This window comes from Engraulis encrasicolus, chromosome 18 (genome assembly GCF_034702125.1).
Source record: "Engraulis encrasicolus isolate BLACKSEA-1 chromosome 18, IST_EnEncr_1.0, whole genome shotgun sequence".
Classification (NCBI taxonomy): domain Eukaryota; kingdom Metazoa; phylum Chordata; class Actinopteri; order Clupeiformes; family Engraulidae; genus Engraulis; species Engraulis encrasicolus.
Window position 1 is genome coordinate 20,163,692 of NC_085874.1, and position 22,500 is coordinate 20,186,191.

The 22,500-nt window shown below is 43.5% G+C and overlaps 1 protein-coding gene and 1 non-coding gene across 2 annotated transcripts in view; both read right to left on the reverse strand.

The window, feature by feature from the left end:
- The window catches only part of rad51b (RAD51 paralog B), a 79,575-nt gene that overhangs the window by 45,923 nt on the left and 11,152 nt on the right, over positions 1 to 22,500 (reverse strand). Inside the window, exons 8-10 of the mRNA XM_063222409.1 lie at positions 15,978 to 15,987; positions 14,579 to 14,683; positions 1,599 to 1,677 (exon numbers count right to left, since the gene is read on the reverse strand). Of these exons, the coding sequence (XP_063078479.1) occupies positions 1,599 to 1,677; positions 14,579 to 14,683; positions 15,978 to 15,987 (194 nt within the window). The remainder of the gene's footprint in view (positions 1 to 1,598; positions 1,678 to 14,578; positions 14,684 to 15,977; positions 15,988 to 22,500) is intronic.
- On the reverse strand, positions 20,744 to 20,815 carry trnad-guc (transfer RNA aspartic acid (anticodon GUC)). The gene has a single exon. It is a non-coding gene; the product is annotated as a tRNA-Asp (tRNA).

Sequence of the window (22,500 nt, forward strand, 5' to 3'; positions counted from 1 at the left end):
TTCAGGGTTTAGTTTGTTGATTTATAACGGGTTGAAAGGCATTTCTAAATTCAAATTGGCCAGCCTCCATGGGTTTTAATGTAACAATACAACTTGATGGAGCTGGCCATCTACCTGTAGTTTGAATAAACAATGAGGGAAAAAATCCAATTCCTTATCCATCCTCCACGACAACTGAAGAAGAAGAATACCAAGTGGTGATTTAAATACTCAGCATGACAGGTCGAGCATTGAAAACGAGTCATTAGCAAGTCAATACAGTGACAAGCATGTATTACTCATAACAGATATGCACTCAACATTTGCAGATCTTCAAAACTGTCTGAATGATTACGAGTAGAGCAACTTTATCGATCACGAAGAAAATTGAGTTACGAAGCTGAGGATGCCTAAACTCAACATTTGCACATTTTCAAAACTGTCTGAATGGTTACGAGTAGAGCAACTTTATCGATCACGAAGAAAATTCAGGAAAGAAGTTGAGGATGCCTAAACAAAACATGAAATACTTCAAATCAAGATAAAATTAGGATTCATATAACATACGTAGCTGCTCACAGTCGCAAATCATTGCATCACAATCTATAAAGTCAATCTACAGACATTGGGCAAATATCTAAACTACTTGGTGTGAAGATGCAAATACTTCTTTTAACGTCTGACGTCCCACCTTTACTACAGGCTTTCATCTCCCGTACTAGATGTACACAGCCCATTTCAAAACCAGTGCACGATTATGAAATGACTAGCATTTTTCACACCAGGGCGGGGGCATTGTTAAATATAAAACGTAGCTGTCCAGCATTTTAACAGCAGAGCAGCCTCTGTAAATGAGAAAGTGGCAAGGACAGCAGCTGTAGAGGACTTCAGCCAGCAGGCACCCAGCGAACTAAGACAAACAGCCCAAGAGCTGGAGTGGAGCTGGGAGGGATGGAAAGCGAGCGGGCCCTTTAAAACAAACATGGGATTCAGGCTGATGTTATCTCAGCGCTCCATGTGAGGGCCATGAGCGCTAAGCGAGGTAAAGCCAGGCCTGGCCTTGATATGCTTCGTGGGCCATGGATGGGGCGCACACGCACGCACACACACACAGTCTGAGTGTGAGTGTGTTTGTTTTTAAACCCCCTCTTCTTCTGTGATTATGCTTCTGCTTGTTCTACAGCCGTGTGCGAGTACGTTGGACACAGATTTCTTTTGTTGGATTTAAACCCAATCTTATGTGCCAACAATTACCATAACTAGAAGATGAGCAGAGCTGGCCAACTCTTTCAAAATGGCCAAATTTCCACATGGCTGTGGGAGCAACAGAATCAATTGATTTGGCATAGAGTTGAATTCTTCCCGCCGTGTTGCGCAATTGACTTAGTGGTGTGACTTGGCGTGTCAGTGTCTAATCAAAATGGGCCGGAACTGAACTGAACTGAACTCAGCCTGAATGGATGTGATGGATGATTTAAACAGACACATGTTTCTATTGTTACGTTGACATAGAAAGTATTTCCAAGATGGTACTCTTATCAAGAAAAAGTTACCCTCCACTCTACTGTACAGAATGTAACACCTAAGTAACACAATCAAGTGTTGGATAGGGAACTCACCTGCTAGTCGAATGCCCTCCGCCTGGATTGTATAGTTGAGCACTGCAAACGGGGCCACTGGGGACTTTGCGATGATGATCTGATAGAGAAAGGAAAAGATTTTGAAAAAAGGTTCGCACACTCCTTTGGATTTTTTTCTTCTTTAAGTTATTTTTTCTTCTTTTTATTCATTCATTCATTGGCAATGACGTTTCGACCTCTCGGTCTTCCTCAGATTCGGAATCTGAGGAAGACAGAGAGGTCGAAACGTCATTGCCAATGAATGAATGAATAAAAAGAAGAAAAAATAACTTAAAGAAGAAAAAAATCCAAAGGAGTGTGCGAACCTTTTTTCAAAAACTACGTAATCTTTCTGTTCAGCACCAGGGATTGTGCAAATAACTCTCTGCAGTTTCATTCTTTCCTTTCCTTTTTCTGTAGAGTGCATGTTAGTGCCAGGACCGTTGCGTTAAGGCAGGGGTCAGGAACCTATGGCTCTAGAGCCACATGTGGCTCTTTTGGGAACTGTATATGGCTCTTACTTATCTAGGGTTGCCAACCATCCCTTGAAATATGGAATCGTCCTGTATTTATAAATAAAAGTATGTGTTCCATATTGAGTTGAAACGGGACAAGGGAGGTTAAAAAGTGTTAAAATGCAGGAAATTACATCTAAGAAATACAAAATTCTCTCAGACCCTCACCATAATGAAGTTGGCAGTTGGCAACCCTATACTTACCTGTTATCAATAAAAGCAATAACTTGACAGTACACTCTAAAATTGTTGGGCTTAATTGAAATACATGCTTTTGATTGTCTCTTTGATGGCCTATGGCTCTCATGAAAATTAGCTATCTAAAATTTGGCGTTTATGGCTCTCTCCACCAAAAAGGTTCCTGACCCCTGCGTTAAGGTAAGCAAAGTAGGCATTTGCCTAGGGCCCCCGAGTAGGAGGGGCCCCCACGGACGACATGTTTTGTATTCAACCGCAATGAGGATTTTAAATAGCTTTATAATGAGCCACTGTCATCTGTATGAACGGCTCTGCTGCGAGGAGAGCAACAGCGCCTCCCTAATACCCCCTGCTCGAGGGGGGCCCCTTCAAATTGGTGCATCAGCGACAGCGTGAGGTAAAGTGCCGAAAAGTGCAACAACGACAGTATAGTCAAAGTACCCCCTGCTGGAGGGGGCCCCCTTCCAATTGGTTGGCAGGGACAGCGTAAAATCATTCACAAATAGAAACTGAAAAGCAAGCGAAAATATCTCTCTCAGATGATGTTGCACAGACGCCAGTTTACATTACATTTGTTTGGCTCAAACCAGTTGTTCATTAGTTTCTTAGCCTTGGGTTTCTGGACTGTTCTGCTGTTTTATGAGTCAATAGTTCTTTTCACAAATGTTGCACCGTATGTTGGATTTTAAAAGTGGTTGGAAAGATTAAACCTAATTCTTTATTTGTGATTGGCAATGCAGATCATGATTTTGGTGGTCGGGTCAAAAATTGGGCCATATGCTCTCATGTGATGTTAAGATAGGCCAGGTTACATAGCCTACAGTAGGCCAACAGAATATTACTTCATGAAATCATGAGACTATTGAATTGAATGGGCTTTATTCAAAGCCGCCCCCCCCCCCCCGCCCCAAAATTCTAGAAACGGGCCTGGTTAGTGCCTTCTGTTTTCACATGTTCCACACAGTGTTATTGGAGATGTACAGTACACCTCTCTAGCTCTATTCACCATACAAATGCATTCAGTTATTTTGTAACCTTCCACTTCATAGAAATGTATTGTTTACGCAAATACTCACAGAAAAAAGGAAGACCATGATCTCATTTTCATATACAAGCAGATGACATTCATTAGTCCTAACTGTGTTTATAACATGTGAATTACCAACGAAACGGCACTACGCAACACTTCCATTGATGACAAGCAACGCACAACAAGCTCAAACAAAACCGTGTGCATGTGTACGCACGCGCACGCGCGCACGCACGCACGCACACACACACAGTACATATGCAGGTAGATACAGACCTGCAGATCTGTTATTGTGACCCATATGACTGTGTGTGTTTTGATGCCACGCTATGACAGTAACTAAGACTGTGTGTGTTTTTTGCGTGTCCCTGAGTGCATGCGCGTGTGTGTGTGTGTGTGTGTGCGTGCGTGCGTGCGTGGTACACCAGTGTGTCCTGTGGATCAGGTGGTCAGGTCAGGTGTGGAGGCCACAGTGTGGTGGGAGCCATGGAGGTGGCTCCGGGAGCAGTGTCTCCGGGACACCTAATCCCAGTCAGGGGGAGGTGGGGTGGGGTGGGGTGGGTGACTGGTGATGAGGGGGGTGGAGGACTGGATGAGTTTACCCTGCCTCTGTTTCTGTCTTGTGTGTGTGTGCGTCAGAGTGTGCTTTTGTTCCTCACCAGAGAGAGAGAGAGAGAGAGAGAGAGAGAGAGAGAGAGAGAGAGAGAGAGAGAGAGAGAGAGAGAGAGAGAGACAGACAGAGACAGAGAGAGAGAGAGACAGACAGACAGACAGACAGAGACAGAGAGAGAGCAAGAGTGCACAAAGGAATAAGATAGAAAGAGTAACGCAGAGAACGCTAGAGAAAAAGAGGCTGAATGGCAGAGAAACGACATACAAGTGTGAGTCAGAGAGGTAGAGAGGTAGATAGAGCAGACAGAGACAGACGCAAAAAAAACAAAGGGAGGCAGAAACACAGACAAAAAGGAAGAACGATAGAGGCCGAGAGAAAAAGAAGAAGGCAGAAAGAGACAAGGCGGATGTAAGGCAGAGCGCTGTGTGTGTGTGTGTGTGCGTGCGTGCGTGCGTGCATGCGTGTGTGTGTATGTGTGTGTGTGTGCGTGCGTCGTGCATGTGCGGGTGCGTGCATGCCGCACCCGTGGCGTGAGCAGTAGAGACTGCGAGGGAGGGAGGGAGGCAGGCAAAGAAACGCCGGCTGCTCTGGGGAGAAGCTCCTCAATCCGTGAAGCATCTGAGTGCTGGGTTTAAGCGAACCAAAGCAAAGTAAAGTAGGCCAGAGAGAAGCACAACAGTGGAGCCTGCAGGGACACAGCACGCCGCCACTGCGGAGGAGGAGAAAGGACCAGGCCCCCTGGCCGACCTCCTCACCCTCCAAACACATAACTAGGCACAGCAGCGGCGGCACCAATACCATAAGCGTCAGTCGGGCCAGAATAAAACAACAGTAAACAAGACGAGGTGGGAAAAAAAACCCAGAACAAAATCAAGAACTGAACCTGAGTTTGGGATTGAAGACTGAAGAGGGGAACTATCATGTGATCTTTCATTTCTGTACTTCATTCATACAACGACACAAAAAACGACAAAAAATAGGCACAAACAAGGATTGTGTCGAAAACTATATATTGTACACTTCACACTTCAATGTTGCTTAAAAAAAATCTAATACAAGTCAAATATAGTATTAGTCCACTGTACAACACACAGCCACCCATCATTACCTTTCTGTCTCTCTGTCTGAATGTGTGTCACTGACCTGGTTTTGATGAAACAGAGCTGAAACAGCGTGGAAGTAAGCTGATTGAATTTGGTTGGGGATTCACAAAATGTATTTTAGTTTCTGAAACAATGCAGGTTCAATTTCTTCCAAAACTTTTTTTTTCCAAACACATTTTCTTTCAAAACAGGTGGCACGTCACAACTTGGCGAGTGACATTTGGTGTTTTTGGAGAAAGAAGATCTTAACATCTTATCCTTCTGCACTTTTATCTTGTTGGCTGAAAAGGGTAGAGCAGGATATGTTTGGGGAAAAAACAGTTTGAACAATCTTTATTTTGAAAGTACACAATTCAACCCCCTTCTCCAGACTCCCCCAGAGATTCATGCCTCGATATCAATGAACGGAGAGGCGGGGTACAGTAAATGACTGGATGCTGCCCAATGCAAGAACCAGCTTCCTATTGAAATTAGAACTGCCCCAACTGGGTCATGTTTTAAAAAGGAACGAAAAAACAGCTTTCTTTTCATCTGCCTTTAGTTAGGGTTAGTTAAGTATCGTCTTCTTCTTTCTTTCCTCTCTAGCACACTTACATACATACAATTGTGTATGATAATGTGCTATAAAAATACTATTGCTATTGCTGTCGCTATGGCATGCCTCCATTCCATTGCCAGCAATGAGGATGCATAGGAATTTTAAAGAAATATATGACTACTAGCCTAGACCCTGTTGCGCAAAAGTGTTGTTACTAACCAGTTAGCAACTTGGTAGGTAAGTTGCTATCTTAATTAGCCGTCAAGAAATGCACACCTCGTAAACTAGACAAACCGGCCAAGCGGCAAAAAAACATTTTTGCCTGGTAAGTTACTCTAGTCCTGGTCCTTGTAAGATTGCAACAACAGGCAACAACCCAGGCCTACCAATCAGAATGCAAGTTTCCCCTCTATTTAGATGCGTCCTAGCCTCTCTATAAGAGGGTATGTCCGTCCGTCCGTCCGTCGGTCTGTCTGTCCGTCTAAAACGCATTCTTGAAAATTTCATTCCCTCCTGTGTCCACAAGGCGGCAGTGCATAGACGGACGAATCTTTGTCCGCCTGTCAGACTTGTTGAATCTTTGGGGTGGGGCTTTGGCAGGAGAGTGGAGACAGCAAGATGGCTGGTTGGTCATAGTGTTGGCCAAGGCAATCCAGAGGCAAATTGAACCATAACGACAATGGTTTGGTCCCACCCACAGCCCTTGAGCGGTTCCAGGCCAATATTTTCATGTTTTAGTCTTGCTCGCCAGGCTAAATAACTCGTCTAGCAAAGCATCTCCTTGCCCATCTTTAAGGGTAATTCAGGGTAATGTGTTCACCTATTGATACTCCCTGTTAACCCATATAAGTCTCTGTGCTCCCTGCTACCACAGATATTGTTTTTTGCAGACTAAGGGTACTTGAGTTTGAAAGGACATACACATATGCGTACGTGCATGTACACAAGATCAGGTGTTGAACTTTAGCTTTAACTTCAGAGCCCGCACCTCTGTCTAGCTGCTCTTTAAGCATTTACTGCTGCCCTACAACTAGTGAGCTGCCGGTGGCACGCTGCACTGGCCTGGGATCAGTTTAAACACACGCCTGCGGCATTTTCTCACAGCGCCTAGAATTACCTGCGGTCAGCACTTAACAATCAATCCTCTAGGCCTGAGGGTCGCAAGGGGGTGGGGGGGGAAACTTCCCATCATCCCACTGCTTACTCTGGCCCGGGGACACAGGTCCGCCCACAGAAACACAAGCAAAAGGGAGAAGGGGGAAAGAACGAAGATGCAGAGAGAGAGAGAGAGAGAGAGAGAGAGAGAGAGAGAGAGAGAGAGAGAGAGAGAGAGAGAGAGTGAAAGGAAAGGGTGGAAGGAATGGAAATGGAAAGAAGGAGGTGTGGAGTGGTTGGGTGCTGGGATTGTCAAAACCGCTCCAACATGCCATCATGCCGTTACACACACAACCTGGGTCACATCCTTCAAAATAAAATAAAAACTTTCTGGTGTGGAGGGGGGAAAAGGTTCAGTAAGTCAAATTTTTTTTTCTTTTTCTTCACCAAGTCGCTGCTTTCTTTTTGCGGCTCTCCTTCTACTAGGCTGTGGAATGTTCTTAGTGGAGGTGGTGGTGGTGGTAGGACTGTCGGAGGCCAAAGCAGACCACTCTCCAAAAGCAGCTCCTTCTCCTCTACACCTCCACCAACAACCCGGTACTCCGCCCCCCGCCTCTGCTCCAGAGGAGACAGGCTTGTGTTTATCCTTCTGTGGTTTTTTCATTAGGGAGGCATAGGGAGGGGATATGGGGATCAGGGGATGGCTGCTGCTCCTGCTGGTGCTGCGGTGTGGGAGTTGAGTCAAATAGAAACATAAAAAAAACACAGTTCACCTGTGTCTGCACAAACACCTGTAGCCTACCTGCCCACAGAAGACAACTCTACAGAGTAGGCTGAATCTCCTCCTCCACTGCGTTTCAATCGTTGTTACTATATGTGAACACGACCATAGCGGAGTAGGACAGTATGGTATTCAGAACCTTAAGATTAAAGGAAATGTTGTTCAAAACCACAACGTGCTGCTGTCAGTGTCGGCGGGGGAAAAAAATAACATGTACACTTCATGAAACATGGCGAACTGGTAGCTAACACTAACTGAATGTGGCATGGAAATTCACTTGCACTTTCATTTCCCTATGCCCCATCCACTATATTTCTCCTTCAATGCCACCTCTGTCTATCACAGTAATCACAAGCGATCATAAGGATAAAAGGATCGCTTACATACAATTGCAGTACGTACAGGAAGCTCTGTCTACTTACAGTACCCGCATACAGTCACCTGGACCGAATTATTGAAAATTCCACACCCTCACAAAGTCCTACTAAAGCCCATTGAAATCCTTTCATGAACAGTCTATACTATTATAAGCTTATCGCTACCAAAATAGTAATGACCATGTCTTCTTAATATGTATTTTAAGACTTGCCATAGCAATGTTGTTGTGGTGTAGTTAACACATTGAATACCGGCCGTGCTTACAGAATTATGTTGTAGAATACAGGCGTTCTAAGCAGTGGCGGAACAATTTCACACAGGGCCCCAGGGCAAGGCACTTATAGGGCCTCCTATACAGCTTGCCAAACTCATAATAGGAGCCCCCACCACCTACACGGGAGGGCCCTGGGCCCAGGAGCAAGTGCCCTGCTCGCCCTCCCTATAGCTCCGGCCCTGGTTCTAAGTCCTTTTTTGATGTTTTTTGTAGAGTCACAGAATATTATGTGATGGTGCCACTGAAACATGTTATGGCTCGTTTGAAAGTGGAGACTTTGCCCTTGTCGTGGGTGAAAACCGTGTGTCCCTACTAGTGGTGTGGATCGGCACTGCCCTCACAATCCGATTCCATCACGATTCGGGAGGTAGTAGATCCGATTCGATTCGATTCTATTAGTTCCAATCCGATCCGATCCGATTCAATTCTACAATGCATTGCAATGCATTACATTTCTACTGAACGCAAAGCAAATGTTTAATCAGCCATGATGAGGCAATACAAGTAGTCAGATACTGAGCAACAATTTATTGGCTGTTTTCTGTATCAGTCTGTATCAGTTTTTGTTTTGAAGTGCTTTTATTTAATTTAACATTCATTTGCTCCCGAAATATCCATGGAAGTAATTGAAACTTAAAAAAATTGCCGGATCGATTCTGGAACTTGCCGGATTGATTCTGGATCGTCCATGCCCCGCATCGATTCGGATTGCCGAATCGATCATTGTTGACGTCACCACTAGTCTCTACAAGCTTTTATTGCCAAGCAAACCTAAGTTAAACCAATGTGGGTACCTCCCGAATTCTGCAAAATTCTGCAGATAATAAGATAAGATAAGATTCTGAGATAATAAGGTTTTGTGAACCAAGCGCTGTTTCAGAATGAAACGCTTTTAGAAGGGGATCAGTTGGTATTGATATGAAAGTATAGCTGGCACAAAAGCTCAGCTTCGTGTTGTCCTGCTCAGCTGTCTCGACACACCTCCTGTCTGACTTCCTTGGCCAATCAAAACACGCATTTACGTCCAGGGCTTCACAGGCTCAAAACGTTTGCTCTGCAAGTTAGAGCCGAATGCCTTTGCATACATGAAAGCACCGCGGTCTTCAGTAACACGCAGAGAGATGAACAAGGAACAAGTTCTGCAAGTAATTTAACCCAAGCTCGTTAACAAAATCCAATAACGCAATGCCTGATCCATAACTGGTGATCCATATGGGATGCAGTGTTTACATAGCCACATAGCTAGTAGGCTAGCATCTGGCTGACGGCAAGCTCCAGAAAGTCCAGAAACAGGATTACAATTCAACTTATCTTGCCGGCGATCAAACTTCAAAATACCAGGGTATTGGATCCGATCACAGTTTGGGGGTCATTTGTAAGGATCTAGGATCTGGGTAAGGATGTTAGCCTACTCAGGCTGCCAGACACGACTACTATTATCTTCCTGTGTGTTTATTGCGTGAAGGACACTATAAAAAGCGACAGAGTGGACGCCGATCATAAACGTAAGTACACAACTGGCACGATTCTTGACGACAGCATTATAGTCCACCACCATAGAGAATCACAAGTTGTGATTCTCTATTGTGAATTCACAAGGCTAACAGGGCTGCAAGCTCAGCTGGATCAGCATGGTGTATACACAAGGCACGTGACGTAGTCAATGCGGGTTACTTTACCCAAAGGTTCTTGTAATTCATAATAGACCGTCTGCTTAACCTACGGTTGCTGCTCTAGTGTTGTGATTAAAATTAAAATGTCCAAATCACGACAAGTTTTTGACTGCCATTTTTGTCACTTGTATTTGTCACAGACCTCCCAAAATCACAAATATTATGTATTGAGGGGTGTAGATTCCAAATATGACGAAAAACGCGAAAACATATTTTTACGTCGTTGGTATACAACGCATGGGCGTGAAAAACGTATTATTACGTCGTCGGTACTCAATGTGTTAAGCTGAGTGAGTGTCATGGCCGGCAAGGCCAAATATCCTGGCTATCACAACTGCACATTTCTTAGAGACTTTGGTCTGGCTAACTAGAGTGGTCAACTCATTTCTCCGAGGGAGATACAGGGTGTGTCTAGCTCACGTCCATGAAATGCCTCTGTATGAAACCGACCAATAGACCGACCATTCCTTCACTCACCAACTGAACTGGTGTGTCACTGCCTTGAACAGGCTTCGACTGAGACATTTAGAAACGCTAGGTTTTTATTGGCTCCCTTTCCAGCTCGGTTTGCCATACTACCATAACAAAACAAAAAATCATGAAGTTTCATAAGTACGATAGGATGGGCGATCCCTAGCCTGATTACCATGACGTTCAAATCTCTTCGAGACTTGGGGCCTTTCCCATTACTAATCTCTACCCCTATCCCTTCGCCTTCCCCATGCCCCTCGTGCTTTCCAACAAAGCTGTAAGGTTTAGGGCTTGAAGCGCAAACGCTACGATTTGGGATATACCCCTTCAACTATCAAGGAATGATACTCACAGCTGTCACTAATTCCATGCATTAGGTTTATGTTAATAGCGATTTTTTCCATGTGCGTGTCACGGAGAAAAGGGCCATCACACATTAGGACAATGTTAAATTTAACACAATGGAATAATTACTACCACTTCAAAACCGTCCATTGCGGCGAAAATACTTAAACTTGTGTGCTGTTGTGGGTGGCGCGGCATGCCGCCAATTTTTAAATTAATTCGCAATGCATTCAGGGAAACCTGTCGAAGCCCTCCGTCGTGGAGTCTGGTGTCGGAAAATCTCCGCGCATAGGGGTGGAAAGCCCTTCACGGCACCCTTATCCATCTGTGTGAACGTGAACCGGGATGCCACTACGCCTACACATGGACGCGCAAAACGGAGGAAAAGGGGAACGGAGTAGGGCTAAGGGGTGTAATGGGATTCACCGTTGGTCTGACCAAGAGCATAACAACTAACATTCTTAAACTGCATGGTTGACCCCACCTCACTTTGCTACTGGTCGAGGGCAGAACAGGCTGAGCTAAAGTCTAAACCAAACATTTCTTAGTCCCAAAAGAACGTCTCTGCTTAACCCTTTAACGCATAACATGGGTCTAAATAGACCCGACTCAGTTTAAAATTTCTATATCTTTGTATGAATACAATTTTCTCACTCAGCACTCCATGAATTCCTCAATTGACTTGTTTTTGTCCCTTAGATGACTTAATTTATTTTTATGCATCATAACTTTTTGCGTGAAAACACTTTTTTGGTTACTACCCCTTTAACGCATAACATGGGTCTAAATAGACCCGCATTCATTTCCTATGTAATTTCATCACAAGCTTAATGTCTCTTAGCCATATTGAAAAAGGATTTTGATTCTTTTACTAAAAGTCCAACTTTTTATCATTTATGGAGTATTAATCCCCAACATCAATAGTTATTTTAAATACTTGATGGTTATTCTTTGATATAGAAGTAATTTTATATAACTTTATGATATTTAGACACATGGGTCTAAATAGACCCGCATTCATTTCCTATGTAATTTCATCACAAGCTTAATGTCTCTTAGCCATATTGAAAAAGGATTTTGATTCTTTTACTAAAAGTCCAATTTTTTATCATTTATGGAGTATTAACTCCCAACATAAATACTTATTTTAAATTCTTGATGGTTATTATTTGATATAGAAGTCATTTTATATAACTATTTGATATTTAGACACATGGGTCTAAATAGACCCGCATTCATTTCCTATGTAATTTCATCACAAGCTTAATGTCTCTTAGCCATATTGAGAAAGGATTTTGATTCTTTTACTAAAAATTCAACTTTTTGTCATTTATGGAGTATTAACTCCCAACATTAATACTTAATTCAAATACTTTATGGTTATTCTTTGAAATAGACATCTTTTCATACAATTATATGATATTTACACACATGGGTCAAAAATGATACATATTCATTTTTTATATACAGAATTATTAGGCAAACATGTTTTTTGATCATATTGTCTTTTTTATGCTTATTTTCCAACAGGAATCTATATGAACTTGAAAACCTATCGGATTTAAGCATCCCAGGCCATGCATATTTGTATAAAAATATGGGTCTGTGGTCGAAGGTGCCCAACACCTTATGTCAGGTGTGCATAATCACTAGGCAACTTTGTTGTCTTCTTGGAAAATGGGCCACAAAATAGATCTAACAAACTCTGAAAAGTCAATTAACAATTTTGAAGTCTTCTAGAGGGATTTGGCTGTCGTGAAATTGGCAAGACGTTGGTCACTTTACCACAGAATTATGAAATGCATCATTACAAAGTTATTAGTCTCGTAAGAAATGTCACTGCCAAAAATTGAGAAGAATTTAAGGTGGAGCTACAAAAAAGTATTACCCTGCAGTCCTATAATATTACACAACAGAAACCTACACCAAGTGTCCAGAAGAACAGGGCATTGAGCACTCAGAGATATGGCCAAGGTAAGAAGGGATGACACTAGACAAGTTAATTAAGTCAAGACTGGGTCAAAAATACCTGGGGACAGAGTTTTCAAAGTTAGGCCTATATGGACTTGGGAAAGTGACTCTTGACAGACAGGGTGGATGAGCCCATGGCTGGATCATTGAGAGGAAGACATTTGGATCTTTTGAAGACCATGGTATTTATGCTGTACTTTGCTGGCATTTGAGTGGAACTCAGGAACTCATGTAAGTGTGCACATTGCTGATCTAGCCATAGACTCATCTACCTGGTCCATTAACAGTCACCTTCACTAGTTCATAAAACCATTGAAAAAAACTGTCTAAAGACATTTCTTGACCCAGTCTTGACTTAAGTTTCTTGTTGAGTGGTCTTCAGGTTTCATCCCGTTTTACCTTGGCCATGACTCTGAGTGCTGAATACAATGTTCTTGTGGACACTCAATGTAGGTTTCAGTTCTGGAATATAACAGCACTGCAGGTAATACCTTTGTGGTAGTTTCGTCTTCAATTCTTCTAAATCTGGTAGTGACTTTGTGAACTCATGTCATGTGACACTGATGGCTTTGTAACAGTGCTTTATACGGAAGTGACCAATATTTCAAGATAGCCACACTCCTCTGGAAGACATCAAAATTGTTCATAGCATTTTTGGAGTTTGTTAGATGTCTTTTGTGGCATATTTTCCCACAGGAAAGCAAAGTTGCCTAATAAGTATGCACATTAATTATGGCCTGATATAGGCTATTGGGCTCCTCCGATCACACCGTCTCTTATTACACAAATATGCATGGAATATGCAAATATGCTTGGAATGCTTAAATCCAATAGGTCAGCAGTGGTCAACAGTGGTCAAAAACAGTGTATTTGTTCCTGACTGGAATCGTTTTAAATATATTTTAGTTCCTAATATGAGACACTTCAGACTTATGTCTGCAATAATGGAGGGAATTATTTGTGTGTTTATTTATATAAGATAAAAAACAACACCCATTTTGTGCATTAAAAACAGCCTAAATCACAACTTTTAATCAAATAGCTATTAAAATACATTAATTGTGGAAGTTATTATAGTGGAAGATTTAGACTTCCATTAGAAATTAATGCTGGCCATTTTCGGTCCACGTCTAGAAATTAGTGATTTAATTCCAAATTCATGTTTATTTGTAGAATAAAAATATAAGAACATTTTAAAAAATACTTTTTTGAATTAAGGACCACCTATGTAATTACTTTTAGAAGAATTATGGGATAAAATGTATTGGTTTTAGAAGTTGTGTGAGAGAATACATGATTAATGCTCAGAAATACATTGGAAATGAATGCGGGTCTATTTAGACCCATGTTATGCGTTAGTGTGAGTCCAGTGGCTTATGCATTAAAGGGTTAAACAGCGTCACTGCCTTGAACACGCCTCTACCCAGGACGGTTGAAAATGGTAAAAGTTGATTAGGTCCCGACAAAATGGGTGGAGTTCCCGCTGTGGAAGGAACCCGAATGTACGTGAATGAACAGTTTGCCTGAGTGTGTGTAGCTGAGCCGAAGGTGTTGCGTCACTGCGAGGGCGGAGCCTGGGTAGGCGATCCCATGCACAAAGGGCTACTAAAGGTGCAATCCCCTGTCCCACAGTCCCGTGGCTCACCTGTCTGAGCTGGACGTCCAAAACATCGAATGATCAAATGGTAATGTGTTGTGATCCATTTGTGTCCGATAAGTTCATGGTGTATTTTTACATCAATCCATGTCAGCCACGAAATGTATTATCATCCAGGCTTTTTAAATTAAGTAAACACTTTCGTGGTGTACGTAGCACGGACGGCCACCATGTTTCTTCATAGAAAGTTTCCTGTGTTTACTAGGTAGCCCGGCCCCCCTCGCGATTTGATTGACCCTGTCATCGGATAGCTTTCAGCCCCGCAAAACGACCGGTGTCGCTAGGGGCGTCTAGATTTCTAGGCTAGCAATCCCCTGTCCCACAGCCCCGTGGCTCACCTGTCTCAGTTGGGCGTCCACATACTGGACGATGAGGCGGGTGTTGACGTTGTGACTCCAGGTGTTCCCCAGGGCTGCCGTCACGTAAGCAGAGTCCCCCTCAGCCTCCGCATCAGGAACTGGACGGAAGAAATGGGAGAGGATGCCAGATCTTGTATTGCAACATACAGAATTGAAGCAACAACAGCACAACAGTTTACAGGTAGACAATATGGATATTTTCATGAATGCATATTTCTTTGTGTATTGTGTATTTTTGTATGGGCCTTTTGTTTATACAAAAAAATATGTTTTTGCTCCATAAAACGGATATTTATTAAGCCAGAGTTTCAAGCGGAGATTTCTTAACACGGACGTGTAATGAATACATTTTAAATGAACAAGCAGGAATTTAAAAATGCTGACAAACAGCCAATCCCATGGTGAGTGACTCCTTAAGGCCAATTTATACTTACTGGCGCTGATTTTTGCAGAGCCTGTGCAACCGTCTGTGCGCGACCACGCTCCCCGTGCAGAGGCTCTGTAACCATCGTCGCGCACCTCAAGAAAATCCTGACTACACGTCAGACGGTTGCAAAGGTCGCAGAGAAAAGGCGCTGTGATTGGTCGTCTCGCTACTTCTGTGTTCTCGTGGCAGCACAGTTCTCTGGTAGTTTAAGAGAGCCAAACTGTCAATATTCTGTGAAATACGAACGCATCCTTTCTAGTGTGTGTAAATAAATGAAGCTACAATGACTGAATTAGTAAGTAACAAACAAACAATACATCAGTTTAGCACTCGCGGCACAATGCCTGCAGTCTGACTACTGGACTGTAGCCTTGTAGCTATGTAGCCAAATGTGGCTAACGACATGAGACCTCGTGCGCAGATCTATAACATCAACAGTGCTTAGCGACTGTTGCTGAACTATAATCTGCCCTTTATTCCACATCGGTTTTATCCACATGTCAAAGGGGGCAAATTACACACACAGTGTGTGGATATCTTAACAAGGACTAAGTAGATTTCTTCTTTGGTCCCCCTACAGTTTAGAAGTGGAATTGTTGAGTATTTAAAACACAGATATTAACAATAGGTTTGCTTCCTTTCACAGGCTATAACTGCACAGAGTGAATGGAAGAGAAGCGCCTTTAAACCCTGTTGCAAGTGGATCAACCAATTTGGAAACAATGTTTTGAGGTTGTTCGAGTTTCTGTTTTGTTGACACACTTTAACACAAACGATACAAGAAACAGTAATTACATATTATAAGTACTGTACACATGTCATAAGCCTACCTAGTCTACCCAATCTAGTTTAGATATCCATCTGCACATGCCGAAAATCTATTAGGCCAGAATGTGAGTCTGAAATATTTTCCCTTCAGGAGGGAAAAGAGCTCGTCTTTCACCCTTTGACAGGTGTTCCACTTAAACGGCCGTGCAATAATGCATTCACCTGATTCACATGTATTCAATGAGTAATTATGTTCTGACAGATGCACAAATCCGAATATCTAAGCAGGTTTTGGCTGCCTCAAGGCTTCATTGGAAGGCCTTCATCAGTGCAGATGATCAGTGGAGATGATAAACGGACTAAAGACATTGCCCTGTTAAAGACATTGCCTTCATGGGGATTTGGAACACCCCACTTGGAAAGTAAAAAGTCCTGTCATATTCCCACATTCTGTGCTTTCAACAGAGAACTACCAGATAATCTGAACAAAGCCACAATTGACATGCACAAGGAGACAATTTTTATACTTTCATTTACACATTTTCCACTTTTATTTTCATTTCCTTTATTACATAATGGTTGTACTACGTCGTAAGTGTTTTATTATACAATATGCTTTCCTATGTGTCTGGCATTCAGGCGGCCATCAAAGAAAGAATTTCATTGTGCAGGAAAGCCTTACTGCACATACCACACATGTGTGATAAACCTTGAACTGACCTTAACGGTCGTGGCCTTAAAGATAAGTTGATTCAGCAAATTAGTTGAGACAAATGTGAGCAAGACTTTAACTTTCTGAACATGTGAGGTGCACATCTGTCTGACAGCGATGCATTTAGGGAAAGAATAGACAGTTGTTCTCTGCGACACAGTTGCAGCACACACAAAATGACATTTGTTACACTAGCAAATCATATTACATTTTGTTACACAAGTTGCACTCCTGACCCAAAACAGGTAAATACACCGTGGCAATGACGCCATCAAATAAACGGATACCCTTTCCAAAAATTGAAAAAGGTCAAGGCAGTCATCTGATATAAAGGTAAAATGACTTAATTTCAACTCGTGCACATAAAATAAGGCATTTCAACTGAATAAACGATGAATATCTTGGTATTTTTCAAAACTTTTAAAATGGACTACGCCTCTGACCAAAGACCACCATCTCTACCAGCACAAATTCAAGTTATCACGCCAAGTTGACTCTTTGTTTTTTCAGTCATTTGGTCAACATGCCCCTGTTAAATGCTCGTAAAAAATATTTCCTGATGATAATTATTCCATCACCACAGTGCTTCTGAGCGCTTCCCTGAAGTGCTACAGTTCATGCTCATGTTCCTTTTCCTGCCTGCCCCCGCACCACTCACAGAGAGAGAGAGAGAGAGAGAGAGAGAGAGAGAGAGAGAGAGAGAGAGAGAGAGAGAGAGAGAGAGAGAGAGAAAAGACAGGGACAGAGAGAGATAGATAGAATAGCAGGCACAAACAAATGGAGAGACACACACAGAAGAGGGGGCTGATAGATAGAGACAGAAGCAAAGAGCATGAGAGAGAGAGAGAGAGCGAGAGAGAGAGATAGAGAGAGAGAGAGAGAGAGAGAGAGAGAGAGAGAGAGAGAGAGAGAGAGAGAGAGAGAGAGAGAGAGAGAGAGAGAGAGAGGGAGAGAGAGAGAGATAGAGCTGAGTGCCAGCAGACAGATGTTCAGACGGCCTCCTGGGCCAGAGACACGGGGAGGGATTACAGACAATGGGAATGCCACGGGAACATCGATAACATCGTGTGAGTGCATGGAAAGATCTGCGCTTCCTTGGACTGCCACTCCATCCGTCTCGCTTTTTTGCCACTGCAGTGCATGTAGATAAAGGCAGGCGCACACATACCTACACAAGCAGACACATGTGACACAGACACAGACACACACACACTCCTCTAGTTCAATTGAAACTAGAAGCAATACACTAATTATATGAGGGTCTTGTACTTGTGAGTCACTATACAGGTAGGTTCAATTGATGGGAAAGCATCCACTCACCACACACACACACAAACACACACACACACACACACACACACACACACACACACACACACACACACACACACACACACACACACACACACACACACACACACACACACACACAACAGTTCAGGTTATGTTTCCCTCACTGCCTTTAGAAGTTGAAAACTGTCAGTAGTCCAGGGTCACCATTCCCCTGCCCCAGTCAAGGAGAGTCCACTCTAACTTAGCAGCTTTGGGCACAGCAGCAGTAGTGCAGTAGTGAGGCCAGGGAGAGAGGGAGGACGAAAGAACGAAAGACAGTGAAGAGAGTGAAAGAAAGAAAGAAAGAAAGAAAGAAAGAAAGAAAGAAAGAAAGAAAGAAAGAGAGCGAAAGAAAGAAAGAACGAACAAACAAACAAACAAACGAAAGACGAAATGAAAGAAAGGAAACTTTTCCCCCACATTATTGTCTATAGACAAACGGCATCAACACATTCACAACATAAACAAAGGTACGCCCACAACACACGACAGCATGGATGCTGCACACAGCACATCACAGCATAGTCCTTGGCGACAACACGAAGTAGGTCTGCTCACGTAACCTGTCCCTCACCTGATCCCTCACACACCAATGAGACCATATGAAAAAGGAAACGTAATGCAGAAGTACACACTCACTCTCTCTCTCACACACACACACACACACACACACACACACACACACACACACACACACACACACACACACACACACACACACACACACACACACACACACACACACACACACGATCCTGACACCACTGCAGCACAATGCACAGAGAAGGACAAAAGGACAGAAAGAAGACTGCGAAAGAGGAGACACTGAGAAGGAGAGACATGAGACAGAAAGCGAAAAGCGAAAAGGGGCGTGTGTAAAAGCGGGGAGCAAGGAGTTGAGGGATGAATAATAAGTTGAATAAGTGTGTGTGTGTGTGTGTGTGTGTGTGTGTGTGTGTGTGTGTGTGTGTGTGTGTGTGTGTGTGTGTGTGTGTGTGTGTGTGTGTGTGTGTGTGTGTGTGTGTGTGTGTGTGTGTGTGTGTGTGTGTGTGTGTGTGTGTAGAAGGGGTTACTGTACATCCCCACACTCCTCAATGTTGGAGATTTAAAAAAAGCAGAGGTGGAAAGAGAAGACATAGAGAAAGCAGTGGGGATGAGGAGAGAGAGTGGGGGGTGGGGGTGTAGAGAGAGAGAGAGAGAGAGAGAGTGTGAGTGAGTGTGTGAGAGAGTGAGAGAGAGAAAGCGAGAGAGGGGGTGGAGTAGGTTGGAGGGGATCCCTCAGGAGAAAGTCCACGTTTAATTGAAAGGAGAGAGCGGTGTGTCACGTTACAGGTCAACGTTAAGAGTCGTTCTTTAAGCCAGTTCTGTTTACTGTACACTGCATACACACCTGAGAGATGAGTGTGTGTATCAGAGAGAGAGAGAGAGAGAGAGAGAGAGAGAGAGAGAGAGAGAGAGAGAGAGAGAGAGAGAGAGAGAGAGAGAGAGAGAGAGAGAGAGAGAGAGCGCGAGGGCGTGTGCATGGTCACGAGCAAATCTTTGAGGAATACACTTCCAATGAAAAGTACATCCACTCCTTTTTTTCAGTGCACCACACACATATGCACACACGGCACGCACACACATTCACACACACCCACACACAAAGTCGTGGAAAAGAGACAAAAAACACTGTGTACTGTACTGTATGTAACCTTGTACACTCAATCTCTGTTGCTCACTGTCTATGGTACTATTGTCCTCCAGGTGAAATGATGGGCATCAGACAATCCCAGTTTAATTAACAGGGGAGGAGAAAAAAAACAAAAAAACAAGTGAAAGAAAAGAAAAGAAAAGAAAAGGCCTCCATGCCTGACAGGTGTGATTTCAATGACAATGGGGCAACAGGACACTCCGTTTCCCAAAGCAGGGGTGCGTTTCTCAAAACCAAAATTGCTTACAACATTAGCTACTTTGTTGTTTTCAATGCATTTTCCCATTGGCAACTACCGAAGTTGCTAACAAGCCAAGTTTCATGCTATTGCCTTTACATAAGTATTACAATTCATTTTATTTTGCTCATCCCGAATATAATTCATACTTGGTTATATTTCATCTTGTTATAATTTTCAAAAAAATCTGCAAAAATCAATAATCGTGATTAATAATCGTGATTACGATTTTAACCAAAATAATCGTGATTATGATTTTTTTCCTCTCCTCCTCTATATTAGACGATTTTCATCTTCCACAAGGTTAACTTAGTCTGGTTTACCACTGATTCAGCTTCTTAGTATGCATTACCCCCCCTGGTTTCCTAAAAGGGCAAGACTTTTTAAACCTTCCCCATTCAACTCAACTCCTGAATATATTTGGACCTACACATCTGAACTTGAAAGCTTTCTGGAGCTCTGGCTACACAACGTAGGTCTGTCGACTTTGTTCAGGTGCATAGATATGGTATAATTTTCAAACACAGCCATCTCTGAAATTATTTATCTATCATTTATTAATTTATATCTATTAACTATTTATTTTCCCCCGCCATTGCTTACGTTCTCATTCTGCCATGTTAATTACATGGTGTAAAGGTGCCAGAAATACAAAACCAACAAACCATTACATGCCATTAACACTGAGTGTTCGTAATGGGTCTTAGAGAGAGAGAGAGGGAGAGAGAGAGAGAGAGAGAGAGAGAGAGAGAGAGAGAGAGAGAGAGAGAGAGAGAGGGAGGGAGATATGAGTCACCACGGTCCCTACCTTCCGCAGCTTTCCAGCCATGTGACAGAGAGGATGGCGCAGCTCTCTCACTCAAGTGTGTGGTGATTTGATTGGTGACCACTACCTGCGGAGTGATGAGGGCCTGAATTACTACATGTCCAGAATTCACAAGCGCACACACGGACACACACACACAATAAAAAGCCTCCCCGTCGGGGAATCGAACCCCGGTCTTCCGCGTGACAGGCGGAGATACTGTCCACTATACTAACGAGGATGCCCAGTGCTCTCCCCAATCCTCCTCCATGACTGAGCATGGTACCGTCCTGCCGATGGTCTGATCTTACTCCATCATTTAAATTAATTGGAGTTCCAAATTCAAATTAAAACCTATATTGTGCTTTATTAGCATGCCTGTTATGTTATAGCGTCGCAAAAGCATACAAATAACAAAACGAAAGTGTGAATACAGATACCTTAACCAATCAGTAACGGAGTTCGCGGGTGAGTTCTACATCACCACTTTCAACTGTTTGATGATTGGCTAAACACTGAGAGAACCGAGCTCGAGGCTTTTGCCAGACGATGTGCGGAGCCAAAATCTTTGGGTGGAGTACATGGATGGCGTCGCCAGGCTATAGTATCGGACCCTCGAATGTAAACCTTTCCTAGTCCGTTTCTCCCTTAATATTGGTGTCAGATTCACACATATGCAGTTCTGGGGTGCTACCTTGCTACTAAAAAGGCACACAAAGTATGATTGAAATCTGTGTCGGTCGGGTCCCAAAGTGTCTGATTTCACGTGAAATGACCCAAACGGGGGCATGCATAGCAGTGTGGAGAGGAATTTGACCAAAAGTAGATGTCAAGATTGTGCATAGGATACATGGTGACTTGTTAAGGACTTGAAAAATAAGACTTGGACTTGACTTGGTCAAAAGTGTCTTTTACTTGGACTTGATTGGAGGGACTGGAGGCAAATTCGTGACTTGGTCCCATCTCTTTTGTATTGTGTGCACTTTTAAGGAGTTGCTTTACATGTCATTGTTCTGTGTATAACAACAATGTAGAGTTTCTATTCTATTCTGTTCTATTCTATTTAGAGATGCACCGGATCCTGATTTTTAGGATCCTGCCGGATACCGGATCCACTGCTTAAGATCCTGCCGGATCCGGAACCGGATACCGGATCCTACGAAAGGGTTGAAACACATAGCCTACTCACACACGTGGGCCCTTTTCATCACGTTGGCTCAAACTATTTTGACTGAAAAGTCTCGGCTACCGGATCCTGGATCCTGGAACCGGATCCGGATCCTGTGAAAAACCCCATTATCCTGCCGGATCCAGAACCGGATCTTGGATCCGGTGCATCTCTAATTCTATTCCCTCCTGCACTCCTGTGGGCTGTGGCCTCCTCCAAGATCTTACTGCCTCCACCTCAACCACCTCCCCTTCTCCTCCTCCTCCTCCACCACCACCTCCTCCTCCTCCACCACCACCTCCATTACCACCTCCTCCACCTCCCCCCCCCTCCACCACCTTCATCTCCCCCTCCACCTTCAGCTCATCATCATCAATGATCGTCATCATAATCATCCTTCTCCTCCTCCTCCACCACCACCTCCATTATCTCCTGCTCCACCTTCTTCCACCCCCTCCCCCTTCATCTCCCCCTCCACCTTCAGCTCATCATCATCAATGATCATCATCATCATCATCATCCTCCTCCTCCTCCAGCTCCATCACCTCATCCTCCAAGGTCTCACCCCTTCCACCTCCACCTCCCCCTCCCCTTCTCCTCCTCATCCTCCTCCTCCATCACCTCATCCTCCAAGGTCTCACCCCTTCCACCTCCACCTCCCCTTCTCCTCCTCATCCTCCTCCTCCATCACCTCATCCTCCAAGGTCTCACCCCTTCCACCTCCACCTCCCCTTCTCCTCCTCATCCTCCTCCTCCAT